This window comes from Leuciscus leuciscus, assembly GCF_965113295.1.
Source record: "Leuciscus leuciscus genome assembly, chromosome: 13".
In the NCBI taxonomy this organism is placed as follows: Eukaryota; Metazoa; Chordata; class Actinopteri; order Cypriniformes; family Leuciscidae; genus Leuciscus; species Leuciscus leuciscus.
In genome coordinates this window covers 11,199,964-11,215,151 of record NC_138737.1, presented here as the reverse complement: position 1 = coordinate 11,215,151, position 15,188 = coordinate 11,199,964, and the positions used below count along the sequence as shown (strand labels likewise).

The 15,188-nt window shown below is 36.2% G+C and overlaps 2 protein-coding genes across 2 annotated transcripts; both read left to right on the top strand.

Annotated features, from left to right (window-relative positions):
* The first annotated feature begins 1,323 nt into the window (after positions 1 to 1,323).
* plin3 (perilipin 3) lies at positions 1,324 to 6,929 on the top strand. The gene is made up of 8 exons (XM_082187573.1): positions 1,324 to 1,470; positions 2,621 to 2,681; positions 2,942 to 3,137; positions 3,971 to 4,053; positions 4,437 to 4,668; positions 5,558 to 5,916; positions 6,052 to 6,270; positions 6,397 to 6,929. Exons 2-8 carry the CDS (start codon positions 2,622 to 2,624, stop codon positions 6,499 to 6,501), a joined length of 1,254 nt encoding a protein of 417 aa, XP_082043699.1. The 5' UTR covers positions 1,324 to 1,470; position 2,621; the 3' UTR covers positions 6,502 to 6,929.
* A 1,009-nt stretch (positions 6,930 to 7,938) lies between these two features.
* On the top strand, positions 7,939 to 14,768 carry LOC309512077 (AN1-type zinc finger protein 5). Its single transcript, XM_082187482.1, has 6 exons — positions 7,939 to 8,093; positions 9,737 to 9,938; positions 10,049 to 10,154; positions 10,330 to 10,454; positions 10,954 to 11,061; positions 11,931 to 14,768. The coding sequence occupies exons 2-6, from the start codon at positions 9,779 to 9,781 to the stop codon at positions 12,077 to 12,079; spliced, it is 648 nt and encodes a 215-aa protein (XP_082043608.1). The 5' UTR covers positions 7,939 to 8,093; positions 9,737 to 9,778; the 3' UTR covers positions 12,080 to 14,768.
* Positions 14,769 to 15,188: the final 420 nt, after the last annotated feature.

Sequence of the window (15,188 nt, the reverse complement as noted above, 5' to 3'; positions counted from 1 at the left end):
TGAATTTGACTTTGCTTGCATCACACATAAAATATCATAATAAGAAAGATATGATTCATGCATTCGAAATGTTTTGTTTTGTAATTCTCATTTCCATTATCTGCTTCAGTACTGCTATATTGTTAACTAAAACTAATACTATTAAAAATCGTTTTCTGTAATTTAAGTAAAATAAAATATTAAATGAAAAACTTACAAACTTGAATATAAATTAGAAATGTTTCCTTGGCAACAATCTGAAATAAGTTTAGGTTGAAGCACAACATTTTTAACTTAAAAACATTATATAGAAATATATTTTATAATGAATACAAAATAATGACAAAAGCACCTAACAAAATTACTAAAACAAAATTAAAATTGAAATATAAAAAGAAAAGCTAAATGAAAAAGAAAAAAAATATGATCAATAAGTTATAACAACATGTTTTTACAATGCTTTAACTCATTAAAATAAGTTAAGCAATTTTCAACTTTTTTATGTTATAAAAGATTCAACTCATTTTAAGTCAGTTTAATGCAATTTAAGTTGAAATGACTTAAACATGATTTTACTTAAGCTCGCAGCGGCTGCTAAATCAAATGTTTGAAAACGAAATAGGTATTTTTTCAGTGCAGTATCAGTTAAAGTGTACACGTCAACAACTTACACATCACCATTATCTCAAATGATTAGCATTAGTGTAGAGGCGGGGTTTTTTTTTTTTTATCACTGATTTCATATTGTCATAAGATTCCATATCTTATCTTGTGTGGTTGTCAGAGCTTTAACCGCCATGGAGGGATAGGGATGGATTATGGACCAAACCAGAACCTCAGAGGCCTGCCTGGGCCTCAAAAACTCATGCTGTGCCGCTCAAGACTTCCAAAGATGTTTAGTTACATACTTGGGTATCATATTGCTTCTTTCACCTCAGATGAACTCAAAAGGTTAATGATAATGATCACTGGTAATCTGCCAGTATCTTTATCAGCACCCTGATAAATCCGGTATATAAAGGTCCAAAATACTACGAGTAAGTAGCTCATTAACAGGATACATAAAATGTTATAATAGATTATTATGTTCTCATTTAAGACAATTGTATTCTGGAGACATTTTACAGTAATAATAATTATAGGTTGTTTTAGAAAATGCTTTGTTTAAACAGATTTTTCTTGGGTGGCACAATTTGGGAAGTCTGGCCAAACAATAATTAATCTGAGCAACATTTAGGGTTAGAGAGCGAGGAAATAATAATCATATAAAATATGCTAACCAGCCAAAATTTAAAAAGAAGAATTAATAACTGAGGGTAGTTTCATAATAAGAGATCTCATAGAGGCTGATTGGTTTGTTTCAAAGAACTCCGCCTAACTTTGCACTTTTATTGCGTCAAGTTGACTCAGGCTCTTGACTAGACAGCGATTAGACTGAGACTCCCACATACTGCACGCGGGTCAGCGAGGGACAACAGAGATCAATAACAGGTCAGTTTCTATGTCACCTGTCTGAGACAATAGGAAAATTAGTCTGACAAGAGTTTTGTGGGATGGAAAATAACTTTTTTTTTTCATCGGTGCGTTCAGTAGTAGATCTATCAAAGAGCGAGCGCGAGCCTACGCTTACGTTTTGTTTCCAGTTGGCTAAAAGTTTCTTCACGCGCACTTAAACAAAAATAAATGTATTAATGACTAGGCTACAGTACGAAAATAAGTCTATTCTAAGATTAAAATCTTGTTAAGACGGTTTGTCAAGTCTATCGTTTCAGTCTCATCTGGCTGTCAGATTCCAATCCACACGGAATCAATGGCGCAACAATATAAATTTCTCAGGAAGTGGGTGAAAGTTTACGCCTTTTCCTCTATTCAACGCTCTTGATTTGTCATTACGAAGGTCATCATTACGATGACGGGATCTTAACGCCCACTTCTTTAAAATGTAGCAAAGATATGTTAACTTAATAGGAAATTTTTATATCCTATATTATTATTCGTTTTTGATCATCTAAACTAAAGGGATGTTGAGAGGACACGGTTTTGAAGTCCTTCATTTCTCATTACAATAACTTACAAAAGATAATTATGTGAAAGTTCTCTTCTTAGGTTTAAAGAAAGATTTTATATAAATATAAATTGTTATATTATAAATATCCTAAAATATAAATATATAGCCTACACATATTATGATATAAATGTATATGATTATGCACATTTATATTATATTATATTATTTTACATTATCAATTGTTCTTCATCTTCTCTCTGGTCTCTTATCTGATATGATAAACCAAGTCCATATATAATGGATCACGTAATTTGCACAGAAGTAGGCTATATGTTCACTCCTCATTTAATGTGACTCACCCAAGTAACACATGATCAGTCTTGGTCCTGGAACAACATTAGAACCAACCAATCAGATTGTAGGGTTAGGATTAGATTTATAATTTTTATATAGTTTATAAATCTGTCATCATTTGCTTATCAGATTTTTTTCTGACCAGGCTGTGAGCTTTAATGGTGCCAGTGGCTTTGTGTTTCTGAGATGGATCTCTACTATCCATGATTATCAGTGAAGATAAAGTAAATGTTCATCAGTAAATGTTTTTTTATTATTATTATTCAACATTTCCCACAGAATGGCAGATAATGGAAAGTCAGCAGAGAAGGACACAGAGGCATCACAGGCTACTCAGGAAGTGAGTCACACGTTTCATGACCCTCACAGTTACACAACAGAAGTTTAGCAATCACAACTTTTTATATGAAATACACGTTCATTCATAAACCAAATTTCTAAGTCGTTCATGAAACCATTCTTATATAAATTTTATTCAATGCATCAGTGAATAAATGTTTTTTTATGAACAATTTGTTCTGTAATGTTTCATGAATGAGGCCCATTGTGCATCAAGAGAAAATAGCAACAACGTTTTCTTTTTTCATTTCATTGTTTCAGAGTGTGGTTTCCCGAATGAGCAACCTGCCGCTGGTGAGTTCAGCATGTGGTGCGGTGTATAATGCGTACAGCTCTACTAAAGACAGCGTGCCACTCCTGAAAGGAGTCATGGAGGTGGCAGAGAGCGGGGTGCGAACACTAGGTGCCGCTGCTTCAACGGGTTCCAAACCCATACTAGACCGGCTGGAACCTCAGAGTGAGTTTCTTAAACCTAGATGCAGTTAATAAAGTTACGGTAGTTTGTACACTGACGGTCAAAAGTTTGGAATAATTATGATTTTTTTTTTCTTTTCTTTTTTTTTTTAAGTCTCTTATATTCATCAATGCTGCATTTATTTGATGAAAAATACAGTAAAAACAGAAATATTGTGAAATATTATTACAATTTAAAATATGTGTTTTCTATTTGAATATATTTTCAAATGTAATTTATTCCTGTGATGCAAAGCTGAATTTTCAGCATTATTACTCTTATTATTACATTATTAGTCTTCAGTGTCACATGATCCTCAAAAATCATTCTAATATGCTAATTTGGTGCTCAATACACATTTCAATGTTGTAAACGTTGCTGCTGCTTAATAATTTGTATTAAGATCTTTAAAATAATAATTCATAGTTTTATTCAAAAAGGATTCATAATGTTGTACATGTTTTCAGTTTCAAATAAATTCTGTTCTTTTGAACTTTCTATTCATCAAAGAATCCTGAAAAAAATGTATCACAGTTTCCACAAAAATATTAAGCAGCAAAAATTGTTTTTAACACTGATAATAAAAAGAACCATTATTAATCATTTTAAATAATTTAATTTCACAATTTTACTGTTTTTACTGTATTTTACTGTATCTTAGTGAGCAGAAGAGACTTCTTTCAAAAACAAAAACTAAATAATTGTTATATCTTATTATTTTTAATTTTATTTATTATATCTTAATTATTGCAAACTTCTGTCTGCCAATGTATTACTTTTTTTCCCTGCTGGTTGAAATAACAGCAGTTGTTTTTTGTGTTCTTTCTCTTTTGCAGTTGCAGTGGTAAATGAATATGCCATGAAAGGCCTGGACAAGGTAGAAGAAAACCTTCCAATTTTACAACAACCAGCAGACAAGGTAAAGCCTACACCGACTTATTCTACATTTGAATCGCTATATGAATCAACATTGTAAATATCTCCATGGCTCTTAATATTCAACAATATTATTGATCTGAATGTACTGACGCTGTTGTATGAGAACTGAACTGAGCTGGACGATGACATCATTTTATTTATTTATTTTGCTGTACTGCTTTATAGATGAAATGTTGATGAATAAATGAACTAATTTAATAATTGATGATCTTTACAATGGATATGAATCAACACTGAACTGACTTCAGCTGAACAACAGCTGAAATGCATAATTTTTCCTGTTTATTACTGTAAAGCTGCTTTGAAACAATCTGTATTGCATAAAGCTGTATATAAATAAAGGTGACTTGACTTGACTTGCAGCTGGTCTCCGACACAGTGGGCATGATGTACCAGTCGGTAACAGGAGCAAAGGATGCTGTGGTGGGGGCTGTGCTGGGAGGTGTGGAAAAGACACGTATGGCTGTGACCGGAGGGATAAACACTGTCATGGGGAGCCGTATGGGCCAGATGGTCAGTAATGGTGTAGATAAGGCCCTTACTCACTCTGAAGACTGGGTGGATCAGAACCTTCCACTTAGTGAAAAGGAGCTTGGTAAGTGAAGTTGCACTTCAGACACAGTAATTTAATTATTATTAAGAAATTACTTTGAAAATGAGAAAAAAAAATTAAAAGTTAAAGGTAAAAATGTTCTCAGTTAGCCTTCTGTTTGAATATACAGTACATTATCACAATGAAAGGGCAAAGAGCATATTCTTGGAGAAAATACTTTTTTGTTTCAGTTCTGGCAAGAGCTAATGAGCAATAGGGAATGCAGCTTTAAGAAAACATTTCACTTTCAAGTCCTGCTATTGCATTATTACCTAGAAATTAAAGTTTTTAATACAATACAAATATGTATACTGTATATTTATTTTTCTATTTATATTTACTAAAATATATACAGTATTTACTATTGTTTAAAAGTAAAACAATTATAATACTTTTATTTAGCAAGCATTACATTGATAAAAAGTGGCAGTAAAGACTTCTAATCTAATCTAAAAATCTAATTCTTTCAATCTTTCAACTAATTGAAGAAATATGGTTTCAACAAAAAAATATTAAGCAGCGACATTGATAATAATGACAATGTGATAATAAGACATGTTTCTTGAGCAGTAAATTAGCATATAAGAATGATTTCTGAAAGATCATGTGACACTGAGGACTGGCTGCTGAAAACTCAGCTTTGCCATCACAGAAATAAATGACATAAAAAGGAAATCCATTACATTTAAATACATTGAAAAAGAATTTGGTTATTTTAATAATATTTCACTGCATTACTCTTTTTTGCTCTGTGTTTGATCAAATAAATGCAGCCTTGGTGAGCCTAAAATACTTATTTGAAAAACATAAACAAATCTTACTGGCCCAAAACTTTGACTATATTTGTATGAATGTAAGGTTTTGACATCAGTGTTGTGTGTTCTGCCTCCAGCTGCACTGGCTGAACCAAGGCCAGGTGAGGAGGAAGGATTCATGGTAACTGCTAGCCCCAGCTACTTCGTCCGCCTGGGTAAGCTGTCTGCCAAAGTTCGGGAGAGGGCGCTTGAGCAGTCCCTGCTTAGGGCCCGCAAGGCCAGAGACACTACCCATGCCACTGTGACTCAAATGACCGGCACTTTGGACCTGCTGGAAAGTACCCGGGCTACTTTGGCCAGTGCCAGCCAGCAGCTAGGAGGCGCTCCGGAGCAGTTACTTCAGAGATGGAAAGAATGGAAGGAAGGGCAGCCCAAAGAACTGCAGGAAAAATTGACAGAAGGGACTGAGGTGGATGGAGCAAAAGGCAAGGGAGAGGTACAGATGCACATTGTATTTGTTGTTTTTGGATGTATTTTACTTACAATCGAACACAAAATATGAATATATATATATCTTACTCAAGACTATCAGACACATATTCAGTGTGCATATGTGGATATCTTCCCATAGGAGCTGGAGTGGAGAGCCCTGTCCATGGTACGGGGTTTGAGTGATCAGCTAAAGGTAGCATGTTCAGGTGTTGTGTCCAGCGTACAGGGTCTCCCAGGCACTGTGCAGGAACAGCTTCTGAATGCTCGACATACAGCCGAAGAACTCCAGGCATCTCTGAGCAACACCAGGACACTCACACCCATTCTCTTACTGCAGACGCGTCAGCAGATAGGCCAGGTACAGTCAGTTTGAGTCGAGTGTATGCAATTTTGTACATCAATTGTCGTGCTCTATTCTGTTCTAATCTATTATAAAATGTTTGCAGAATTTAGACAGTGTTCATCCATTTCCATCTTTTAACAGGTACGACAATCTTTGGATGGAGTCGTGGAGTACCTTCTCAATAACACTCCTCTCAATTGGCTGGTTGGGCCTTTTGCACCTCAGTTAACAGAGAAAGGCGATTGAAAATGCCCGATAATCTAATGAAATAGGTTAATATATGCTGCAAATTGTTGAATGTTGTAACCATTTCCATTTCAGAATTTTAACTAGTGTTAACTAGGGTCATTAGACTCATACTACATTTTTAAAATGACAGTATAATGAACATAAAATTGCAAATTATAATTTTAGCAATGTCAGTATTTTAAACCAAGCATTGAAACCACTGCCGTATGGAAGCTAATGCAGGTGGTACACTGCCATATAGCATTCAAACCTGTCGTACTTATCAAATACTGAATACATCGTACTTTCTAAATAAGAGCAAGCCATATAGTCCCTGGTTTTGTAACTCATGATGTTTATGTCAGAACTTCTGCAAAAGAGATCTGTTGATTGTTGTCTGTTGAAAATCGATCGATCAATGAAATAAAATACTTTTGTGAAAGAAATTATTTCTATTTCTTCCATTTGTTTTTGCTTTCTGAGCACAAATGAAGGATTCTATGGAGAGGAAATATATAATATGTAAGCAGTTCAGCATATTTAGGGTCATGTTTATGCAATATCACAGATGCAAGTGCTATTACTTGCCTCTGGTGCCATCTCAAAGAGGCACAAAATCACTTTCACAGACCTTCACCTGGACTGTTCCCTGCTGGTGGAATGAACCCGAGCTGCTGAGTCCATAGCCATTTTCAAGAAATGGCTGAAGTCTTTTCTGACACATGAAATGACGCATCTTTTCGGCAACACTTGATCCATAACACTTTCTTTGCTTTTCTCTTCTACTCTGTATCTATAAAAAAAAATGTATACTGCGTTAAACTAAACTGGGAAGGGTCACAGCACTTGCACATTGTTGTCCTTGTTAGTCTAATTAAGTCATTTTGGATAAAAGCGTCTGCTAAATGATTAAATGTAAATATATCAGAATTTTAAACCTACTTTATCCAAAGTTATGATTTCTGTTCTGAAAATGTATGCAAATCAGTGAGTATTTAATTAGATAATAACTCATTTTCATATTTAAAAATAACAATCTAGATAACATGTCTCATTGTACTGCTTTTAATCAACTGAAAGTATGGAGATATAAGTTAAATTTGTTACCCTATTCACCTGTGGCTGTTGGCTTAAACAAAAGGACTGGAGCCAGCAAAAATAGAATAATGCATACTGTTAATAATATACTGTATATTGCATTAACATGTGGTTGCAATGAATGAATGAAAGAAGCTGAAGTAGGAAGCTTTGACACCGAAATTGAAAATGAAAGCATTCACGTGTAAATTGAACATGACCATTCTGCCCTCCCTTTTCCCTAAGATATCTGTAACTTTTTCATCCAAAACTATTCAAACCAATGATGTCTCAAAATAAGCATTTAAATACATGAATACACTGCTTGGAAGCATTTGTTGGTGTGTGGACTAGGGGGAAGTGTGACGATGAGGTTTCGATGATGGCCAAATTGTTGCGCTTCGGGTGACGTCACACCCGTTGTTTCAGATGACGTTGAGAGAAGCAGGCCGCACGCGCATAGCAGGAACCTACTCTGTCAGATTTCTGGGGATCAAGGTCGTCGATTTCTCCTCAGTCACACGGAAATACGGGTAAATATTCGAGCTAACGGAGGTTTTAAGCCACCGCAAGTGTTCGTGGGACGGTCTCGAGGTCCCAGCTGTCCGATTTCTGTGCGTGCCATCACGTCGGCTAGCCATTAGCAGAGCTAGCGCGTTAGCCTGGCTAGTTGAATATCACAAACAAATCGACTTTCATCTATTCAGCAATTTCAACACGGTCATCTGTACGTAATGGTAAATAATTTGAAGGATTGTATTTGCTTTCGATGTCACTTTGACGTTGACAACACCTCGGTTTGTTGTTTGTCGCCATACTAGGGTCAAAGACGAAATGTTTTTCTAATTGCGGAGACGCTCTCAGCTGATTTTTACTGGACATGCTCCAAAATAACCCAATTTATTCCCGTTTATTTGGTAAACTGTCATCCATATTGTTACGGTAAACTTCTATTTTTCCATATTAAACACTTACTGCTGTATTTTATATGTATTGAAGCGCAACTGTTGCCAGATTGTTAATCGTCGTTTGATCTGCAGGCTGTTAAGGTTTCTGTAACCTGGATCTTTCGTTTGCTTGTTTGAGAAACAAAAAGCGAACAAAGAAACTATTGTTTTCATGCAGCATATTGTCAGCATCTAGCAGGGTCACAAACAAATAAATCAAAGGGGTTTAATTTGGGGTTTCCCTCTAATGGGAGTCCAGCAACATTGAACAGTTTTACTAGTTTAATTTAAAAACTTTGTCTCTCTATTTTATCTTCCTATCTAGTTTAACGTTATATACATCGTTTGTTTAATATATGGTGGCACTGTACAAATCAGCCATGTCAAGAGTAAATGAACAAAATATGAATAGATATGTTTTCTTCAAAACCTTTCAGCAAAGTCAAGGGTAGAGCACAAAGGATGATGTCCAATTCGATGCATTTAGTTTAGTTTATTTGTCTGATATGTGTTGTGATAGCAGTTATGCATTTTTAGTTCTAAATGTATTTAATAAATGTATTTTATCACTTTATTTTAAAGTGTCCATGTTATACCTTACATTTAGCCTTACTCTATATTGCTATAAAAAAAAAAAAGGTAAACCAAACCCTAACACTTAGTACATGTTAATTAATATTACTCAGTATGTATTACACTGTAACCAGGACACCTTAAAAAGTGTAACCAAGTAAGAAATTAAAAAATAAAAATTCTGTCATTGTTTACTTGGCCTCATGTCATTACAAACCTATATGATATGCAATTTTTTCCCTCATGGAATACAAAAATAGTTTTTAAAGAATATTTGCCATACAACAACAGTTCATAGTGACCATATTGCTGTCGAGCCCCAAAAAGAACAAAAAAGCCCCATGAAACTCCAATATATGGCTGGGACTATATTCTATATACAAAGTTATGTGGCTTGAAAAATGGCATTCTAGTTACATTATTTTTATGATGCTTTATATTTCTTTTTTGGAACTTGTTAGCCAATGGATACACGGATCTATGTTTATTTTATTTTTGTGTTTCATAAAAATGTCATGCATGTCAGGAATGACATCATGGAGAGTAAAATATTGACAATTTTCATTTTTAGATACCATTTCCTTTAATGTAAGGACTTTTAGCCACTAATGCTAAATTATGCTGATGAAATGCTAATTATTCAACCCCATCTTTAGGATCGCCATCTCCCGTCCCCCTCACCCCCCTTCTCAAACAGCATGGCTCAGGAGACAAATCAGACGCAGGTGCCAATGCTTTGCACTATGGGATGCGGTTTCTATGGTAACCCTCGCACCAATGGAATGTGCTCTGTCTGCTACAAGGAACATCTGCAGAGACAACAAGGTGGGGGGCGAAACAGTCCGCCAGGTGAGAAAGGTAAATCAGTCTTTCAGTGTCAGATGCACCTATTGCATTCAGAACCTAATTTGTTCACTTAGTTTTGAAGTTAAGAAGAGTTTGTTTAGCTCCTTGTCTGTCTCTTCCAGCGGCCACATCTCCTGTAGGTTCCCCAGGTGCGTCTGCAGTAACAGTGGAGTCCACCCCTGTACCCCCTACGGAAGCCGTTACCCCGCCTGAAGAACGCACGTCTAGGTAATAAGGTCTTTATAAATCGGAGGCCGATCGTGCTTGAATTGGTTCAAACCGCAAGTGCAAAAACGGTCTGTAGCTCAGTGGTAATCTCTTAATGAGCACAAGCTGCTTATGATGGTATAGGAAGGAATTATAACAAATAACTCCTGTATTTGGTTGGATTGTGTTTATGCAGTAGTTCGACCAGCCCAGTGACCCAGCAGATGACTGCTATGAGCATCTCCCAGGACACGGCAACCAATGATTCAGACAGAGCAGAAGTGGAAGAGGAAGAGGAGGAGGGATCGTCTAAAAGCACAGGTCTGCTGTGTTTTCACGGCTGTTTAATTTAGTAAATATACTTTCATTTTAGAAACACATTCTTTGGTTATTTGAACAGTTCTGCTGCTTACACTGAAAAGCATTTTTTTTATTTCATATTATTATTATATATTTTAAATAATGTTATATTGTAAGCACACAATTTTAGTTAATTTTAGTCCAAAAAAAGACAATCAACACATATTTTGATCATTGACAGTTTTTGTTTCAAAAATCTGTTTTTTTCTTTTTTATTAATTCTGATAGATTTAACCTTGGTCATATTTAGTCAATTATGAAAGACCAGAGTAATCTAGAAAGAAGAAATAAACCTTGAAAAACTTGAACAACCATATCCAAACTAAACCCCTGCTTTCAATTCTCTTTATGGAAGACATGAATCATTAAATCATTGATTTGAGTATCATGTAGCCTCAGAAGACAGGAAGTTTATGTGTTTTAGAAATTATCTATCAAAGGCTGGCCATGTGTTTAACAGGGCCAGTAGGGGAGGCTGCACAGACTTCATCAGATGGAGATCAGACCCCTGACAAGAACAAAAAGAAGAATCGATGCTTCACTTGTAGGAAAAAAGTTGGCCTCACGGGTAAGAGCCAAGGGAAGCGCTTTTTGTTCTTGAATGAGGGCTGGGCTGCGCTTATCTTTGAGCAGACTTCAAAACATTACAAAATATAGCTTTAATGCAAAACTGTTCTTTTTTGTTGTTGTTGATTACTGCAAAGCTGCTCATTTTCCTTTTTTGTTGAAAGAATCAGCAGATAGTCTCCTAGTTTTATTATTCTAGCAGTCTAATTCCAATTACCTTAGTTCAAATGTATTAACATTTGTATCCAACATGCTGGTTTGGTTCATAGTATATTTTAATGTTTAATATATTAATACACTAATGTTATAAGTTTGGGGTCAGTAAGATTTTTTAAAAACAAATTAATACTCTTATTCAGCAAGGATGCATTAAAGTGACAGTAAAGATTTTACATTTTTACTAAAGATTTCTATTTCAAATAAAATGCTGCTCTTTGAACTTTCTGAAATCCTGAAAAAATGGATCACAGTTTACACAAAAATATTATGTAGCACAACTGTTTTCAGCATTGATAATAATAATAATAAATGTTTCCTGAGCACCAAATCAGCATATTTGAATGATTTCTGAAGGATCATGGAAGTAAACTGAAGACTGGAGTATTGGAAAATTAAGCTTTGGCATCACTGATATATGTAAATTACATTTTAAAACTATAAAAATATAAGTTGAATTGTAATATTTCACTATATATAGTTTATTTGTCCTAGTTTGAATCTGTATTCAGACAGCATACTGCAGGTTAGTGCTGCATTTCACATGGTCCTGCTGGTATCCTGCCCTTTCCTGAGAGAAATCACTGCTAAACTTTTTCACCCAGCAGGATCACATGACTGACTGAATCTACTCGCTTTTGTGTCTGTCTATAGGATTTGACTGTCGCTGCGGTAACCTGTTTTGCGCTATCCACCGTTATTCTGACAAACATGACTGTCCCTACGACTACCGAGGAGCGGCTGCCGCCCGCATCCGCAAGGAGAACCCCATCGTGGTAGCTGAGAAGATTCAGAAATTATGAGGACTGATGGCTAAACGAGCAAAAAATGTTTGACCTGCAAGTTTTGGAACCGTGGCGCTGAATAACACCATTCTAAAATGGGTTCATTTCTTCATTGTAGGATAAGGTGGGTGGGGTTGTAGGGTACAGCCCCTGCTTGGCCACTCCCTAAACTATCATCTCCCTGTCTCTCCCGGAAGGACGGTGTAGAGGTGTGTGTGTGTGAATGTGTGACATGTTGAGAAATATGTGCGTGTGTTTGTTTCTTTTATTATTTTCTTTTCTAGAGAGCCAGGGAGAAGAGGGATTGGTTGTCAGGTGGGCATCCATGTGAACTGGGGGGAGGGTGGACTCTTTAGTTTTTACCCTGGCATTGATTTTTGTTAGGATATTAACATTATTTTTTTATAGGAGCCCTGAAATGTGGGTTCAGGAATCTTTGGAAGAGGTGGGTGGGGGCGTCATTGAGAGGGAATTTCTGTGATATTGCAAAACATTGCTGAAGAAGAATATAGATTTTAATGACTACTCCCACATTTACCCATGTAAAATTCTTTTTCTGTGTTATTCTTTTTTCTTTATTCTGGTTAATTATCCCAACATGTCAAATCCCAGCCTGTGCATTTAAAAAAATATTTCTCTTTTATATATTGACTTATCATGCTAATGTTGGGTGCATGAATAGTTATTCGATGGGGTTTGAAGGGGGGAGGGTGGGGTATAGCAAGAGCCTTGACATAAGCGAGTGACTGAGTTTTATTTTTCTTTCCTTTTCTGTTTTACTGAGTGTATGGCATCAGAAGATCTATATTAATATATTGTACGTAGCTTGAATTGTGTGATTGCATTCTATTTATTTTGTATTATCATTTGGTTGGTTGATACTGGAGGATTGGAAGCATGTGTCCAAAAAAAAACAACAACCTAAAACCCATTTGTAGGAAACCCTTAACAATATTTAAACATTTTGCTCCATTTACGTATGCATTTTCATGAAATATAGGTCCTGATGGGGGTAGAATCACACTAGATTGGGCTGGAAAAAATCTTGCTTTTCAGAATCAAAGCACAAGAACGTTCAGTTTCTTCGCACAAACACAAAAAAAGTGCAGTTAGCGTAGGATCCTTGGTGCTGTACGGAACCTAGCAGGCCTGTTGTTGCTAATGCACGCCAGCGATTAACTATTATGACCTTTTACCTCAGAGTCACAGAGCTTTGAGAGCAAGGTATTTGTTAACCACCAGCAGACCATTGAATGATGCTAATGGAACCGGCTAGTAATATGTTTATTAGGTGACGCCTTTCCAGTTCCAAGACATGTATTTACAATTAATACCGCTGTGCTTATGATGTCATAGTGGAAAATATACACACTTCTCCTAACAGATAAACGTTGCATGCTCACACAGATATTAGGCCAAATGCAGTGTTTGCAAAAGCCACATTTTACATTGCTACAAGAATGTAAAACAAAACAGTGTCCCGTTGCACGGGCGAATGGAGCCTGCTATCCAAACGAACGGGTTTCTTCTATTATCTAATGTAAATATTATATGGCTACCATTCTAAATAGAATGTTTAAGGTTTTAGAAAGAAGGTTCAGAAGGGAAAAAACATCCGTTTCGTGTGTATGTAGTGTTTATTAACTATCCATAGGTAAGGAGAAAGATGCAACGCGGTGTTCTCTGTCATCCTTTGAGTGAATCTTGTATCTTTGTGCTGGTTGTGTGTTTTTAATTACTACTTTGTTGTTGTAAAAGGGCTGAAACAACCATTTTGTATTTATCCTTAATGTTGTCCAGCTATCTTCCCCTGTGATGTCTATGGATGTGCACATTTTTCCATGATTCATATACAACCCCTTGATTTCAAGACTTGTTTAAAGCAACTTGGTGGATGTAACCGATTTGAAGTCCTGGTAATGACCTTGCTGCTTTATTAAGGAAATAACCTGAGCTTTAATTAGCACCGTCTGCGATTGCAGCATTATCCTCAGTGGGGCTGCCAGCTCAAGAGGGCTTTTGTGCAAGGCAGGTGTCGGTGGCTCAGAGTATTCACGCCATGCTTGGCTGAGCCGGCATCCTGACAGCCTTTTAATGAGGGTTGGGGATCTCACTCTTTCTGTCTGCACCATTTGCTTGAGGATAATCCTACCTTTCTAGGGTTTAAGTGTAGGCATACAGAAAGGCGGTGAATGGAAATGCTGGACTCCTAATTTCTAGTGAGATTGTTGTAGTGTGTGTGGTGGGCACAAAACTGTGAATGTAGTCAACCGCTTGACTATGAAGCTCCAGTGGGTTGAAAGCCAGTTGGTCACCTCTAATGTTGCCTTCAGTGTCTTATCAGATCATTGGCACTATATGCCAGTGCATTATCCCTTCTATGCTAGCAATGATTAACTGTCCTCATTGCATGTTATTGAGCAAAATAGTGAAGTGACGCAATTAAAGAAGAATGCTTTGATTTTGGTGAAGGTGTTGAGATTTAATTTTCTCCCTGTAGTTCATCAGAACATTCGGATGGGTGACGCGAGTTTCAGCTCAGGCGTTTCGGCAGTACATTAACCAGCATTCATGGGTTAATTTAGCAGCGTGCCCAGTCCCCCAGAGACACCACCAGATACCTTTGTTTTCTTTTGAAATTTAGGATTGTATGATGTGTATGAGTAAGTATAAAACCAATAAAATCACAAAGTTTATTTTAAAATTACACAGTGTTTTGTTGTGCAAATACTTTTCCAGAACATCTAAAGCAGCGGTTCTCAACCAGATGCTCGGCAAACTTCCAAAGGTCCTCGATAAGTCTTAAAAGTGTTTTATTAACAATTAAAATGCTTAAACTAAAAGGTAATGGTGTACAAAACAGGTTTTAGAGGTACATATCAGCTTAGATAGGACAACCTTTGATTGATGTCTTGGATAAAGGGGGATTTAGAGTCAAAAAAGGTTAATAACCACTGATCTACACTTAAAATCAAAGGTTCCAAAAGGGATGTTTTTGTAGCGATGCAATAGACCTTATTCACAGCAGCGCCATCTCTGATTTTTAATGAGAGTGAAAGCGAGGCTGTGAGGTATAGACGTACATCCCTGCAGTGGGTTGTACTGTTATTTAATGTGTTTTTGGATT